Genomic DNA, 16,239 nt, shown 5'->3' with positions numbered 1-16,239 from the left:
ATAATTTCCTTTATATTTTTATTTTACTGTATCTTTTTTTAAGTTATAAGGTTTTGAGGATCACTCTATTGATAGACCTAGTCTTAGCTCTAGAATAATATAACATTCAAAGACCATCATCAAAAGAGTGATAGCAACAGTGCTATATAACATAAGACAAAGTGGTAGTACATCAGTCATGACTGAGATATGTAGTAAGCCCTTAAGAAATGTTTTCTGTTAAACAAATGTAAATGATCTTTTTCTTGATAAATCATAGAATTCAGAGAAAGACAGTTGTTGTTGTTTCATTGATTACAGACCAGTACAGGATTTTGTTCTATTGTTTGTAAGTTACAACATTTCTTGTTCTATCAGACTTTAATTTCAAGAACTGAAGTTCTTGAAAACCATATTATTATTAAACTTTAAACTGCATATTGGAATGTAGCAAACACTAACTTTTTAAAATGTTGCATATTTGTTTTTACTGAATTTAAATTTTTAATTTAAAAAGGCACACATCTTGAAAGTTTATTTTAACAACCCTATTCTAGCTTTTACTGTTTTCCTACCTAAATAGATCTTAAAATATGAAACACTTCTTCTATTTTTTTATTGAATAAAATTATCATTTCCTTGATTTCTTCTGATCATTTCTAGTAGCAGATGTTTTCTCAACAAGTATCCTCAACAACTCAACTTAGCATATAAGTCTGGTTGTATGTTATATATATTCACATTTATAGAAAATATTATATATATTCACATTTATGGAAAATGCTCTGTTGAAAAAATATTATCTTGTGAAACTATTCAGATTATTTCTCATTGTAAATACAAACACAAGTGTATGTCTAGGTGTATGTCTATATATTCAGAAGACTATTTATAATAAGAAGTTTTGTTGAATTTATTTACATAACTTAGTGATCTGCTAAGATCCTGGGAACCTCCTTATGTTTATCTTTATATGATACACCAACTTTTCTTTTAGTAACCGATTAGATATATTTCCATATTGCCTAATGGTTTTTCTGTGGTTCACCTTCATATCAAGAATCTCTTTGAACTGACCATTGATTATTCATTTCTTACATTCAGTTTTTCCTATAATGCTTTTAGTAAGATGTTCATAAAAATAAGCAATGAAAATGAAAAAAATAACTTTGAATACTTGCATATATTTTTTCATTAGTTTATATTTTACATATATTGAAAACATTTTTCATCTCTGTTTTTCTCTCTACACAGTATTTTTTTTTACTTCAGTCCTTGTGCTTAATAACTTCTCTAACATATTGCACAAAATTTATAAGCAGCCCAATTATAATGAATACTCATTATGAACATTTTTGGAGAACATACCTACTTCTTTAGTGGCAGTTAATGATAAGTAGACATTAGGGTATAGGAAGTAGAAAATCAATTCTGGAGTTCCAGAAGACTTAAAATATTAATTTAACCTCCTCTTTTTACCTTGAAATATTTTCCATATTTTCAAAGATTTTAAGATGGATTGTGTCTCTAAGGACATTAAATTAGTTTACTTAATTGTATACAAAGCAAAAGGGAATGAGAAATGTGCATTGAGCTGACATAGAGGAGGAAAAGCTGGTGGGGGAAAAAGTTATTTCCTGGGTGTGAGATTTCTACTAGGTCATCTAACTACCATAAAGTGATTGTGAAGAGAACATAGGGATTTCATTGTCATCCTTCTGGAACCTATTTGTCTTCAAAGTGTTTAGTTTCAAAGCGTCCTTAACTTGATATCCACTTCTCTGAAAAAGTCCTTCATCTTGAGGAAATTTTATGCATCCATGTAGAAGAGTTAAAAAATTGTGACAAAACTGTCTAAAGACTTGGCAGCTCTCTGCAGGCATTCAAACACAGTTTAGTATGTTTCCCCATGAAGATAAAAATTTGATGCCTATGTTTAATTTACACCTTTTCTCATGGCTGTTCATTTTCTTCAGTGGTGGAGTAGGTGAGTGTATGTGTGTTTTCTCAAATGGTAAAAGACTTTCTGGAATGATTTGTGGATAAGATTTTAAAATATACTTTTTTATGTCATTGCCAAGAGATTGTCTTTGTGGAAATGACAATAAATTATTATCCCGTTGTATACATTTTCATGTATCCATTTTCCTTGTTTTAAGTAATTTCTCTAATTCTACATGTCAGAATTGTTAGAGAGCTAGGACAGCAATTAAAGTGTCCCTTCTCTGTCCAACTATATCCCACTTGTTAACTCTCAGTGTGGTTTATACCTCAGCAACCACAACAAACAAAGACTCAGTTCTTCCTCTAAGCCATGTACTTTTCTTGTCACAAAGTTTTGTGTATCTCCCCTTTCAATATTTTACCTAATTATTCTTTTGAAACTCCTAGAATAGTAATTTGCATTTAAGAAGTACTTTTGAAATGCAGAAACAAATGTGTGTCCATGTAAAAGAATATAATCATTGCCTAACCTAATTTGTTACTCACATTTTTTTTTACACATTCATTATAAGTTAACACTTCTAGTCGTACAAAATACCATTTAGGGGAATGAAATGTCACTTTAGTGCTGAAAAGGACCTTAGGAATGGCCTTATTTTAGAGATGTGGAGACTTCAATCATTATTTTGTAAATTATGATATAATTATGATGCACTAGTATACTATTTTGCAAATGAATAGAACGAAGTTTAAATAATTGAACAATTTGAAGAAACCTATACACATCACTTCATAACAACTAAATTACTTCATGCTGGCAAGTTAGATAGTTTGAGGTTTGTTTGCATGCAGTGTTGTTGAGAGGTAGAAATGACTGAAGTCAGTGGTTCTCAACACTGGCTTCACATCAGAATCGTTTGGGAACCTTTAAAATAATACCAATGCCTGGTCCCCATCCTTAGAAATTATTGTGATATAATTGGTACTTTTTAACAACTCCTCTGTTGATTCTTTTGTTCATCCAGATTTAAGAACCACAGATTTAAGCGATACCATAGATTTGGGAGGATTAAATTTAGTTCTACAACAAAAACACATTGAGTATGTACAGTATGTCAGACACTTCCAGCTTACTAGGTATGCATAATTAGATTAAACAAGATCCTTCTTTTCGTTAAGGAGTTTATGATCTAGTGGGGAGACATATGTGTAAGTAGATCTCTACAAAATATAAATAATTGTATTTCAGAGGGAATGTTCTATGATTAATAAAAGTAATAATAAGTGTTGGGAAAATAATGATCTAGGCTTGATCCCATTTCCCGTTAAGTTTTTAAGTTATTATTTCTTTTACATACTTTAAGATTTATTACTTTGCCGGCATAAACTCTTATTAGAGTATTGCCCTTTTCCACAGGAGTAAGGTCTAAAAATCCATCTATAGCTTGGGATAACCAGAGGAGAATATGCCATTTGTTATACTTTTCCTATAAGGTAGATTTTCCTTGACATTTCATTTTTTTCCTTACACTTAGGCATTTTTGTTTACTACTCAATACTGTGTACCATATTTTACTGAGAATGTAGGGAGATTAGACTTTTCAACTAAAGATGCCCCCAAAATGATTATTTGTGCTACTTTTACAACTGTCATTCAGAAGTCATTAAACAAGCTTGAAATACCACATTCAATCAAGATATTTTCTGAGAGGGAAAGTATACTTTATCTTGTGAGGAATATTTATTGTACCTTTTTCTCTCTCTTGTTTAGTATTTTTTTAAGTAGTTGAAAGAAATAAACTTGTTTTTTCCTCATTGTCTTATGAGATCTATTTGTTTAAAATTCACTAAAACATGAGAGACTAAAATAAGTCTCATGCTAAATCCCAGAAAACAGCTGATGAAAACTTATCTTTAAAGTTTCTAGTTTTAGTGCTACTTGTATGGCTCAAGCCATTACTTCTCCATCTCTTCTGTTGAAGCAGCCCCCTGGGATGCAGTGGATAGTAGGGAAGGGTTGAAGGGGTGACAGACTGTAGCCCATACACCCACCATAAAGCGCGAACATTCTGTGCCCTTATGTTTTAAAATTCATATTTTACCATATTATATTAGTCATAATTTTGAATTAAGTTATTTGACTTTTCTTTTTTGTCTCTGATGCCAAGGAGATGAATATGTATATCCTGGGACTTAGTATGTCTCCTGCCTGGGACTTTTGTATCTCATACAGAATTTGAAAAATAAAAACTTTAAACCCTCTTTCTTTCTTTCTTTTTTTTTTTGTTTTTTTGGTGAGGAAGATCAGCCCTGAGCTCACATCCATGCCAATCCTCCTCTTTTTGCTGAGGAAGACTGGCCCTGAGCTAACATCTGGGCCAATCTTCCTCCACTTTATATGGGACACCACCACAGCATAGCCTGACAAGCAGTGCGTTGGTGCGCTCCCGGGATCCGAACCCAGGCCGCCAGCAGCGGAGCGTGCACACTTAACCGCTAAGCCACAGGGCCGGCCCCTAAACACTCTTTCTTAAGGAAAGACAATGGGTAACACTTTTGTGACCTTACAAGTTGTTAATATTAATTAATGTAGTTAACAGAAATTGCACTTGATAAATTGAAATTATACAAATAGGTTATTATTGTTGATGAGCAATTTTGAAAACCTTCAAACACTAGATTATACTCTTTTGACATTAGGTGAAATCTGCTTTGGCCCTTACTCAGGTCAAGACCTGCAAAACTACTCTTGTACTCCCAGCCATATCACGTTATTCCCCAAGCCAGTAGGCTTCTATGGTAGAGAAGAAAATATTCGTGTTTGGCAAGCAAATAACTAATAGAACCTAGAAAAAAAGATGCCGGGGAGTATGATATTTCTTAGATTTTATACATGAGGATTTTTTTCTTTGTTTTCCATCTAATATCACTAAACTTCTAGAATTGAACTCTTATTGCCTTAATGCTGTAGTATAGTCACTTTGAAAATTGCATCATCTATTTCCTTTGGCCCTACAATGACCACAGATCAATAAAATATGGCTCTTCCTTCAAAGATACAGTAGCTAAAATCTAATCATTTAGTGTGCACATAAAACATATAAAGAGTAATCTGAGGTTGTAGAGACGTGGAAAATACTATTAAGATAGCTAGTGTTAAAACCCTTATGTTGGAAAATTGATATTTCACCTTATGTTGTTTTAAAATCCTATATCACGTAAGTGTTTGATAGCTGCCTATGTCTGAGCAGCGAAGAGCAGGACACTTAGAGGTGGCAGAAGAGCAAGATAGAGCTTCTTAAATTTCTTGTCAGGGCTCAGAGGAGAATGGAAAATATCTTCCCCACAGATAGATCCTTTCTTCTTTTTATAATCAGCAATGCTCTTTCATGTCTTCACAGAAGAATAACCCAGTTAGATTGTGCTTGTATAGGAGTAGAGAAACACTAAGTTCAGTTAGTTATGAGCGTCCTTAATAGAAACATTTTAAGAAATTTTATTACCTGTCATATGGCCTCATATCGCTGACAATAAAAAGAGGTGAGTTGCATGTGAATTGCAGCTTACCCAATAAATCACTAATAATAATATTTGTATAATATTACTTATATGGCTTGTGCTGTAGCAGGTGCTAAAAATTAAAATTATATTAGGATTTAAAACCACATTTCTCTTCACTTCAAAAAGACCAAGACAAATAAGACCAAGGAGTTTACACTCTTCTGGAAAAGAATTACAGTAAAGTTTGCAATTGTATTGCCTAAGTCACAGTCCCTTCATGAGTACTAATGTGGACTATTTTATATGTAAACAAGTAAAGAAAAATTTCATCTACACTTATTTTTCTGAAGAAAGAACTGTCCTTATTCCTTTCTAAGAAACCCTATACTGCCTTCTTTAAGCCTTGTCACCATTTCTCTCTTGTTATCAGTGTTTCTCTGTCTCTCTCTCATTCTCTATGGTCTATAACCAGATTTAAGTCTCTTCATCCTAAAAACTATGAACCTATCTTTCTGTCAGCCTCCTGTCCTATTTTTTCTTAGCTTTCACCACAAAATTTTTTGACAGCGTCTAATCCAGTTACCACCCTCTCTTCCTCAGTTCCCTTTCATTCATCAACCCAGGGCAATCAGACTTTCATCCACTGCATTCTAATCACCAAATCCGGGGAACTCTCCTGTGCCCTCATCAAACGTGACCTTTCTGACATGTAGGGAAATTGACAACGTAGTGATATACAAACAGAGTGATAGGTTTCTAATGCTTATATTTTTTAAAAAATCTGAAAAACTTGGAGAATAAAATGAGAAAGTGACACAATCCCACCATCACAGAAAGGTCCAAGAAAATTCTCTTGGGAAAGAAGACTTCAGGGCTCCTCTCTTATGTGAGCTCTTCTTTAGGTAAGAAACTGAGAAAAGAGCAAGTCTGTAACTTCAGGCCTTCTGAGGAAGGAGTTGAAGTCAAATACGAAGTCTGTCAACAGCATTATGTTGTCATCCAAAAAATTCAAAAATTACATTGCCTACTTATTGATAAAAACAATTCTAGAGGAAAAAATATATACATTGCAATGATAAATTTTCATTCAGAGTTTAATACCTCTTCCATATTCAAAAGCTTTCTGTATGTGATAAAATTATTTCCTTCTTGACAGTCTGTTAGTCTGCATGCTGTACGTCTCTTCTGATTGTTCACAGGAACTCTGTGTTAGCTTTACAATAGTCTGTAAATCTAACACTGTTCTAAAAGAAAAACATTTATTTTTAAAGAAATTTAAAAATGTGTGTACATAGCTTAAAAACATATAACAACAACAAAAAATCATACCCCCGGTTCACCCCTGACACCCACTTAGTTGAGGCAGCCACTTTGCACTCTTTTAGCTGTTTCCTGTGTTATTAACCAATGTTTTCTAGATAACATTGTTGTACCAGTGTTCATGGTTTTTCAATTTATATATTTTTACTTTATTATAGCATTTCACTCTTATATCACTGACACAACCCCCTACTAAAAAATAGGGGAGTGGACCTGAAGCCCAGCTCTGAGTTTTTCTGTCCTGACCATAAAGCTTTGACTGCTTCATTGGAAAAGAATTTCCAACTAAGCTTTCTGATCCAATTAAAGAGAACAAGCAACAAAAAGAAAAGGGTAGGGGGAATCCCTATTTTTCTTAGCATTTGCCTACTATTAATATATTACAATTTTGAGTGTATCAATATCCCTTGTAAATATCATTCGTATCTGTACTATCCACCATGTATCTTCCTTAAACAACTCTTTTTTTTCCTGGAGTTAATGGCCTCCTTGCTCTTTGTTTGTTAGCTAAGTTTTCTATATGCCTATCACTAAATTTTCCCCAAACTTTCCAAGTGAAATAAAAACCTGCTGTAAATATAGTGCATATCAGATGTTCTCTCAGCCCCTGCTAACAAGACAACAGTCTTGGTACTTCCATTCACCATCATTTGGAGAATTCCCATTGCCTCTCTCCTGTGTCAGATTCATTGGTTCTTAGATTTTTGTCTACCTCTTTCTGATTTCTTCCCTTCTAGTAATGTTTAGGTTTGTTTACATATATTTGGTTCTTTCCCACCTCTTGAGCACTTGGTAGGTTTGTACTCCCTTGCTCCAGTGAGCTGAGGCTTGGTTATGTGGCTTTATTTGACCAGGGAAATATGAAAAGTGACATGTATTACTTCTAGGCAGAAGCTACCAGGGACAGTGATGCTTAAACTCATTCTCTTTTCCTTTCATCCTGGTTGCTGACAATGTTCCGTACAATGCCTACGTTGTTGGTCTGGCTCCTGGAGTGAGGATGATCATGATGCAGAGCAGAACTCAGGCAGAGGACATGGAACTGGAGCAAGAAATAACCCTTTGTTTCTTAAGCCCCTGAGATTTGGTGACTGTCAAAAGATAATCTGGTATCTCCTTTTTGATATACTCCCTCATTTGGGCAGAGCACACCATCAGTAGATTCTTGAAAGAAAATGGATGAAAAATAAATGCTTATGCATGTCTGAAAATGTAACTCTTCTGTCCTCATATTTTATGGATAGTTTGGCTGGGTATTGTGTGCTGCGTATTTTGTTCCTCATACTTTTGAAGATGTTGTTTTCTTTTCTCCTGTCTCTCAGTTTCACTGTTTAGAAGTCTAGTGTCATTCTGATTCTGGGTTCCTGATATAAGCTTTTTTTTTTTTTTTCCTGTTAGCCTTTTCCTTAACTCTGGTGTTCTAAAATTTTATAATGTACCTTGCTGGGGGTGTTATATCAGGTATTCAATTCCTGGTAAAATTTTTTAATTTCTTTGCTATTTTCCTCTTTTCCATGTTCCCTACTCACTCTACAGTTCCTGACTCGATGGATATTGGCCTTTCAACAGAAGATCCTTTAATTTCCTTATTTCTTGCTCTCTTTTGTTTTTGTTGCCTGTCTTTATCTTTTTGTTGCATCTCATCTTTTTTTTCTATTTTGTGGGAGATATTTTCATCGTTTTTTAAGCCTTCTTTTTTTTACGTTTGCAGTAGCTTCCCATATCTCAACTATATAATTATAGGTTTTTTTTTTTTTCTGTTCCTTCACTGTCTCTTTCTCATTTTCCAGGTTTCTTTTTTTTGTTGTATTTTGTTGTTGTTGTTCCTGGCATCCCTTTTCTACTCTTGTCTTGGTCTATGTCTTTCAAGTAAGGTTGCCAACAGGAATCTAGATAATATCTTCAAAAGTGATATCAGTAGCTCAGGCACCAGCTCTCACTGCAGCACTAGCACCAGCTCCAGCATGTGTAGAGCTAGGGCCAGCTCTTGCACAAGCTCTAGAGCTTCATAAAACTCTGGGACGGCTCCAGCTGCAGAGCCAAAGCCAGTGCCAGCTCTAGGACTAGAAGTAGCTCCAGAACTACAGCCAGCTCCAGAGATAGAGGCAGTTCCATCATTTAGTATAACACCAGATCCAGCAGCAGCTCCAGAGCTAAGGCCGATTCCAGAACCAGTGGTAGCAGCAGCTCTGGAGCTAAAGCCAGCTTCTGCACTAGCTCCAGAGGTAGAGCTAGGGCCAGCTGCAGAGCTACAGCCAACTCCAGCATGAACTCTTGTATCAGCTCCAGACTTCATGCCAGCTCCAGCTCCAGATCTAGAGTCATCTCCATCACTAATTCTAAGACCAAATCTGGCACCAGTGCCAGAGTTAGAGTCTGCCCCAGAAGTACAGCTAATTCAAGAATGAGTTTCAGCAGTATATCTGAGCTGCAGCCAGCTTTGGTACCAGCTCTAGAGAGAGAGCTAGGGCCAGCTACAACCTAGTGCCAACTCCAGCACCATATCCAGCACCAGAGATGGAGTCAGCTCCAGAGCTAGAGCCAGCCTCGGCACCAACTCCAGTCCAGTTCCACACTAGAGCCAAAACCAGCTCTAGCACCACCTCCTGAGCTAGAGCAGCGCCGGCTCCAGCACCAGAGCTTTCCATCCTTTCCCTTGGAATGACATCTTTTTTACTTTTGTAGTTTTGGTTTTATGTTTCATATACTTTGTGATTTACTACATTTTATATTTTACAGTTCACATACAATAAAATTTAAATTCTTAATCGTTAAAAAAAAAGAAAATGATATTAGTGGTTAAAGGGTGTTATATCTTTTTGGTTTCCTAGCCAATGTATATAAGTGGATTATTTTCTTTTGCATGGTGCTGTAATATTTTGATACTGTTCTTAAATTTTGGTAGATCTTTTCTTGTCCATGTTAACTCCTTCTTTTTCTAATCTTAAAAATGTGAATGCTTCCCAAGAGTCAGCCTAGGTCTTTCTTTTTTTTTTTTTTGTTTTTGGTGAGGAAGATTGACCCTGAGCTAACATCTGTTGCCAGTCTTCCTCTTTATGCTTGAGGAAGATTGTCACTGAGCTAACATCTGTGCCAATCTTCCTCTATTTTGTATGTGGGACGCCACCACAGCATGGCTTGATGAGTGGTGTGTAGGTCCACGCTGGGATCCAAACCTGTGAACCCCGGGCCACCAAAGCAGAGCGTGTAACCACTACATCACCGGGCTAGGCCCTCAGCCCAGGACTTTTGATCTTCTCTCTGCTTATTCTTCTTTGGAGACTTTTACCTAATGCTGTGCCTTAATCAATATTTCTATGTAAATAATTCCAAATTCTGCATTCCTTTTTGGTATGCCAATGTCACTCTAAATCCAACAAATATAAACTGAGGAAAACCTTATGATTTTCCCCAAATGTCTACCCTTCTTCAGTATTTTTATAATAATATTACCATTCTCTCTATCATACATGTTAAAAACTTCATAAGTTCATTTGACTCCAGTCTTCTACTTTAGCCCTTAAATCCAGTTTCTCATCCAGTCCTGGCATCTCTTCTTTATAATGTCTCTTAATTTCCAATTCCCTATTTGAAATACTAGTGTAGGCACCTATTGCCTCTCTTCTGGAAAGACGTATAAAACAATCTTGTACTATTTCCTCTTGTTCAAAAATGACAAGCTCCTCTTCTAAAACACTAAATTCTTGAATGAAATCTTGTGGTCATACACTTTCATTGGCTTTTTCATCCTTTAAACTCTAATATCCTTAGCTTATTTCTACTGTTCCTTTATCAGTGATTGCAAATGAGCATCTCATGGGCTGAAGGCAGCTTACAGGTATTTTTTGTTTGATTTGAGCAGAACTTTTAAAGCATTTTACTCTGTGATCTTTTAGACATAGTATAATTTGGAGTGTGTATATAATACCTGAGTATGTACTTTGTGAAATACCTTCTTGAAAATCCTATCCATATTACCATATTAGAAGTTTATACTGATAAAAGAGCCTTGGTATACAAACAGTATGATAAAGAAAATCATATTTAAGAAGTTGTCTGTAAGAATAAGTTATTCTTCAGAGTGGCATGCTTCATGTTACAAAAGAATTAGTTTTCTCTTTAAGTTGATATCACAATAAACGTCAAGTATTCTTGAGAAATTTGCACATTTTGTGGGATCATGTTTTGCAATAAATATAAGATATATAATGGGAATGTGTAAATTATCTAAGAGAATGGTAGTAAGTCATTTTGTTAAAATGTAGGAAAAAGAGTTCCCTGTAATTGATTTCAACAGAAATGATTTGAAAGTTTGAGTTAGCTCTGTAAAATGCAATAGCAATCTTGTCATTTGGATAAATTTTAGTTAAAGGTTATGGTAGCTAGAACACAATGGCTTTGCTAAAACAGAATCATTTAGGCCTTTATAAGATTGTTACTGTCCCCAGGCTACCACATCTCTTTTCCCAAGTTGTTGACTCTGTCTCCTGGGATATATAGAGTCATGATTTGTTCTTAGATAAGTCTTCACAGATTTACTTACAGCAGAGAATATTTACACACCAAGTACCTACTTTTGGGGACCACATTTATTCCCAGCATGTGTGCAATGCTTTAAAAGGGAATGTGATCAGGAGTAGAGTGAAGGGTTGACATGGAGACTATTTGTGAAACTGAATTCATGGGCAGGCAGCTGAGCACCTCTGTGCAGCCTGCACTTTATTAGTGGAAATATCATGGAGGAAAAATCTATATGAGTGACATGAGAGATCAGTAAAGATTTTTTATAAAAATGAATTAGGGAAGTATTTATTTATAAAACTGTTGCAAGGAATATAATTTTCAATTCAAAAAATTACAATTTACCACCTATATAAAAAAACCAAAAAATTGAAATCACTAGAATGAACTAATAACCAAAAAAAAATTGTTTAAAGCATATTCTAAATATGCCATAGGAAGAGTATAAAATAAGCAATATACCTTCCTAATCCAAACGCTATGTAGTAGTCACTTATATTCATAATGATGAAAGTGTGCAAGTTCCAGATTCACAAATATGTTCTAATCTAAATCAGGAAAGAGAGATTATATTTGACTATAGTTTTAATATTTTTCTCTTTTTTTTTTACAAATTTCAAAAGAATTTATTTGTAGCTTTTTTTCTATGTAGTTTCAGTCATTTGGACTGAGCATGTAACTAGAACAGTTCGTTTCTAATTCCATCTAAATACATTGTTTATATTTCTGATTTTCATTTTACAATCTCAATGACAAATGTCTATATTAGGGATTAAATTTTTCTATCCCAAATATTCCTAGTCTGTGTCGCTGCGTTACTACTCATTTGGTCCCTTTTGGAAGGAAGGGTTGTGCGAGAGCCCTCTGTACCTGTGACCTCACTTTTCATCTCAGTCTACATCACGCCTGAAACTTACTGAGAATACAAAAGCACCTTCTAAACTAAGTAATTCAGGGCTACTTCTTACCATTTGATTTCTTACAAAATAACATTTGTTAAAAATCTTGTAGAAAGATTTTGAAATAATATCATGTGGAAATTATTAACATCATCAACATGATCCTTAAACCAGATGTTACTTTCATTTAAATGCTCATTTTTCTTACACTTGGTTTGGTTTCTCCTTTTAGGAATGGCAAAATTCTATTCAGAAGAATGCAGGACTTGCATTTATTGAACTCATCAATGAAGGAAGGTAATTAATTTTACAATTTTTAGACAACTAGTCAGTGTACATTTTATTTCACTGGGCGACTGCTCTTGCCTACCATATGTTCCAAAAATGTGTAAGAAAATATATTTTAGTTAAATAATTTATCATACAAGTACTTTAAATGAACAAAGTTTAAAATGTTAAACATATTTATTTGGGGGAGGAAAAAAACATGTATGAAATAAAAGGACAAACATTGCAAGGTTTTCATGAGATTTGAGCCACATCTTACTGAGTAGTAAAGTTGTACACAGATCAAGTGAACCCAATCTGCACTCCCATCTGCCACTCCATCTGTTTTCAGAGCTGTGCTCAGTGTTTACTCCCTCAGCCTGTCTCAGTTCATGTGAAAGAGTTTTATCTGAACGTGTCATGCTCTCTGGTATCCAACTGAAAATGTGAAGGATGTTAAATATAGGAAGTGTAGCAGTCTAGTTAGAAATTTATATATACCATTGTTAAAAAGATGCTATAAGTAAAATTATGTTTGAGGCCATTATTGTAATCATCACTTTATAATAAACAATTGATCACTATGATATTTCCAAGACTTTATTGGCAGTGGGTACGTTAAGACAGATGTAATTGTCACCATTTGTATACATTTTGACATGTATAGCTTCTATCAGCCACAGATCTGCATCCTTTACAGCCTGAGTTTCTTGTGTGATATAGTTTTCTTAGGAAAATAATGACTGAATATGTGACATAATCTATTTCTTATTTGAAAGCAGATTTAAGTAAATTGATAAGGAAATAATACTTACTGTATATAAAACATCTTTATCAAGGAAGGTGTGAAAGAATATTTTGTAAGACAGTCTTTGAGAATTAGTTTATATATGATATAGAAACCCACTTTTTAAAAAAAATGAACTTAAACTCAGTTTAGTATTATTGGTTTTTTCCATCAATGTAGTGTATTCTGAGAAATAGCCTCTGTTTTTATAACAATTCATCTTATTGTATATCTCTCATTTAGACATCCCGTGACTAAATTATTTTCAGTCATAATAATGCAACTCTAAAAATTAAAATAAATTTTGCATTCACTGCAAAGTGAAACATGCAGGAAAATATCAGTTTTCTTTTATAACATGAATAGTACTTTTACAGAATAATAACGTACTCTAGTTCTTATAAAACTTTATTGTGATAAGAACTGCTAATGATGATTATTTATCTTCAGGTGATTAAAAAGTAGAAAAAAATTTTTGCTCTGGCTACTTGTTGTCATATCAATTCTAAAAATCTCTCAATTTACATACATGCTAATTTTGCTAATTTTTTTCAACTGTGAATTAAAAAACAAAAATTATCTTGTCATCAGTAATTCTCTGAAGAGTTAACAGAACTGAACCTCCCACACTTAAGATTATAGTTATTGTCTTAGAGAAGAACAAGAGTAGAAAATTTGCTAATAGCAGAGGTTTTTCACTTCTGATACTGTTTTATTGTTTAGTGGTAGAGTTTGAGGTTTATTCTGTTTTGTTTTAGGAAAGGAGTTGGAATTATAGAAAGTAGTTATAATTTTTTTTAATTTTTAGTCCATGAAAACCTCCAAAACGCTCACCATAATGTTCGTTGTGCCATTCTAGATTTTTATTTCCATTTTTCATACCAATTGTCCCTCCAATAAAGGTGATTTTGGAACAAAAATTGAAATATGACTAGCTGTAAATATACCAGAACAGATCATGTATACATTAATACAGAAAATGTCTATACAGCACCTACTACATACCAAACACTATTATGGGAGCTGAGAATAGAGAAGTCAGTGAGACAAACATGGTTCTGAATTTTTTGGGAAAGATAAACACTAGACTAGCACATACAATAATACAAGGGTGCTATCATAAAGGTGGTATAGGTATTAATGTAAGCATAAGGCAGGGCACTTAACCTAGTTTAGAGGGGTTCATTCTCCAGGTGCTGGGGTTATCAGGGTATTCAAAAAGTGTATCCAATCAAAGCCAATACAATGGAAAAAAGATAGGCTTTTCAACAAATGGTGCTGGAATAACTGGACATCCACAAGCAAAAAAATGAATCTAGACACAGACCTTGCACCCTTCACAAAAATTAGCTCAAAATGGATCACAGACCTAAATGTAAAACACAAAACTATAAAACTCATGGAAAGTAACATAGGAGAAAATCTAGATGACCTTGGATTCGGTGATGACAAAGGCATGATTCATGAAAGAAACATTTGATAAGATGGACTTCATTAAAATTAAAAACTTCTCCTTTGTGGAAGTCAATGTCAAGAGAATGAGAAGACAAGTCACAGACTGGGAGAAAATACTTGCAAAAGACATAGTTGAAAAAGGACTGTTATCTAAAATGTGCAAAGAACTCTTAAAACTCAACGATAAGAAAATAACCTGATTAAAAAATGGGCCAAAGACCTTAACAGAGACCTCACTAAAGAAGATAAACAGATGACAAATAAGCAGAGGAAAAGATGCTCCACATCAGATGCCATCAGGGAAATGAAAATTAGAACAACAATGAGATACCACTACATATCTATTAAAATGGTCAAAATCCAGAACAGTGACAATACCAAATGCTGGCAAAGATGTGGAGCCAAAGGAACTCTCATTCATTGCTGATGGGAATGCAGAATGGTAGAGCCACTTTGAAAGACAGGTTGGCAGTTTCTTACAAAACTAAACATACTCTTACCATACATTTCAGAAGTCATGCTCCTTGGTATCTACCCAAAGGAGTTGAAAACTTATGTCCATATAAAACCTGCATACAGATGTTTATAGCCACTTTATTCGTAATTGCCAAAACTTGGAAGCAACCAAGATGTCCTTCAGTAGATAAGTAGATAAATACTCATTTATTTATGTGATACGTCCACACAATGGAATATATGTTAGTCAGTGCTAAAAAGAAAGGAGCTATCAAGACATGAAAAGATATAGAGGGACCTTAATTGCATATTACTAAAAGAAAGAAGCCAATCTGAAAAGGCTGCATACTATATGGTTCTAACTATATGACCTTTTGGAAAAGGCAAAACCATGGAGATACTAAAAAGATCAGTGGTTGCCAAGGCTTAGGGGGAAGGGAGAGATGAATAGGTGGAGCACAGAAGATTTTTAGGGCAGTGAATCTACTCTGTATGATACTATAATAGTAGATACATGTCATTATACAGTTGTCCAAATCCATAGAATATACAACACCAAGAATGAACCCTAGTGTAAACTGTGGACTTTGGGTGATAATGCTGTATTAATGTAGTTTCATTATTTGTAAAAAGTGTACCATTCTGGTGGGGGATCGTGATAGTGGGAGAGGTCATGTGAGGGGAACCTAAAACTGCTCTAAAAATAGTCTATGAAAAAAAAAGGAAGAGATTCAAAAAAAAAAAAATGTGTATCCAAACAGAATGCCATCTTAATTGAGAACTGAGAGATGATTAGGACATAGCTAGGTGAAAGATAAAAAATTGGGAATAAAATTCTGGGCCCAGGGAATAGTATAGTGCAAAAGCCTGGAGGCAAGCGATAGCAAGACATGTTGCTGAAGAGCTATTTTCAGTCAACCAACAGCTATTTAAGTGCATGTTGTGTATCAGCCACATAGAGGCAAAAGTCATCCCTTCATGGCAAGGGTCATGCCATGAAGGGGTTTCTAAGCTGTGCTAAGGGTGTGAGGTGTAACTGAAGAGGTTTAGGCATAATCTCCATTGTGGCAAATGCATCAGGGCCTCAAGCCTGGAACAGAATTACCAATC

General features: G+C 34.5%; 1 protein-coding gene across 4 annotated transcripts in view; it reads left to right on the top strand.

The window, feature by feature from the left end:
• NBEA (neurobeachin) overlaps window positions 1-16,239 on the top strand; it is a 690,698-nt gene that overhangs the window by 351,140 nt on the left and 323,319 nt on the right. For all 4 annotated transcript variants that reach the window (XM_087436200.1, XM_014791275.2, XM_087436202.1 and 1 more), the window contains one exon: window positions 12,397-12,461. In XM_087436200.1, the coding sequence (XP_087292326.1) occupies window positions 12,397-12,461 (65 nt within the window). The remainder of the gene's footprint in view (window positions 1-12,396; window positions 12,462-16,239) is intronic.

The sequence above is a fragment of the Ceratotherium simum genome, chromosome 10 (genome assembly GCF_057802395.1).
Source record: "Ceratotherium simum simum isolate JZ-2026a chromosome 10, ASM5780239v1, whole genome shotgun sequence".
Taxonomy (NCBI): Eukaryota; Metazoa; Chordata; class Mammalia; order Perissodactyla; family Rhinocerotidae; genus Ceratotherium; species Ceratotherium simum.
This window is presented reverse-complemented; position numbering and strand designations above follow the sequence as displayed.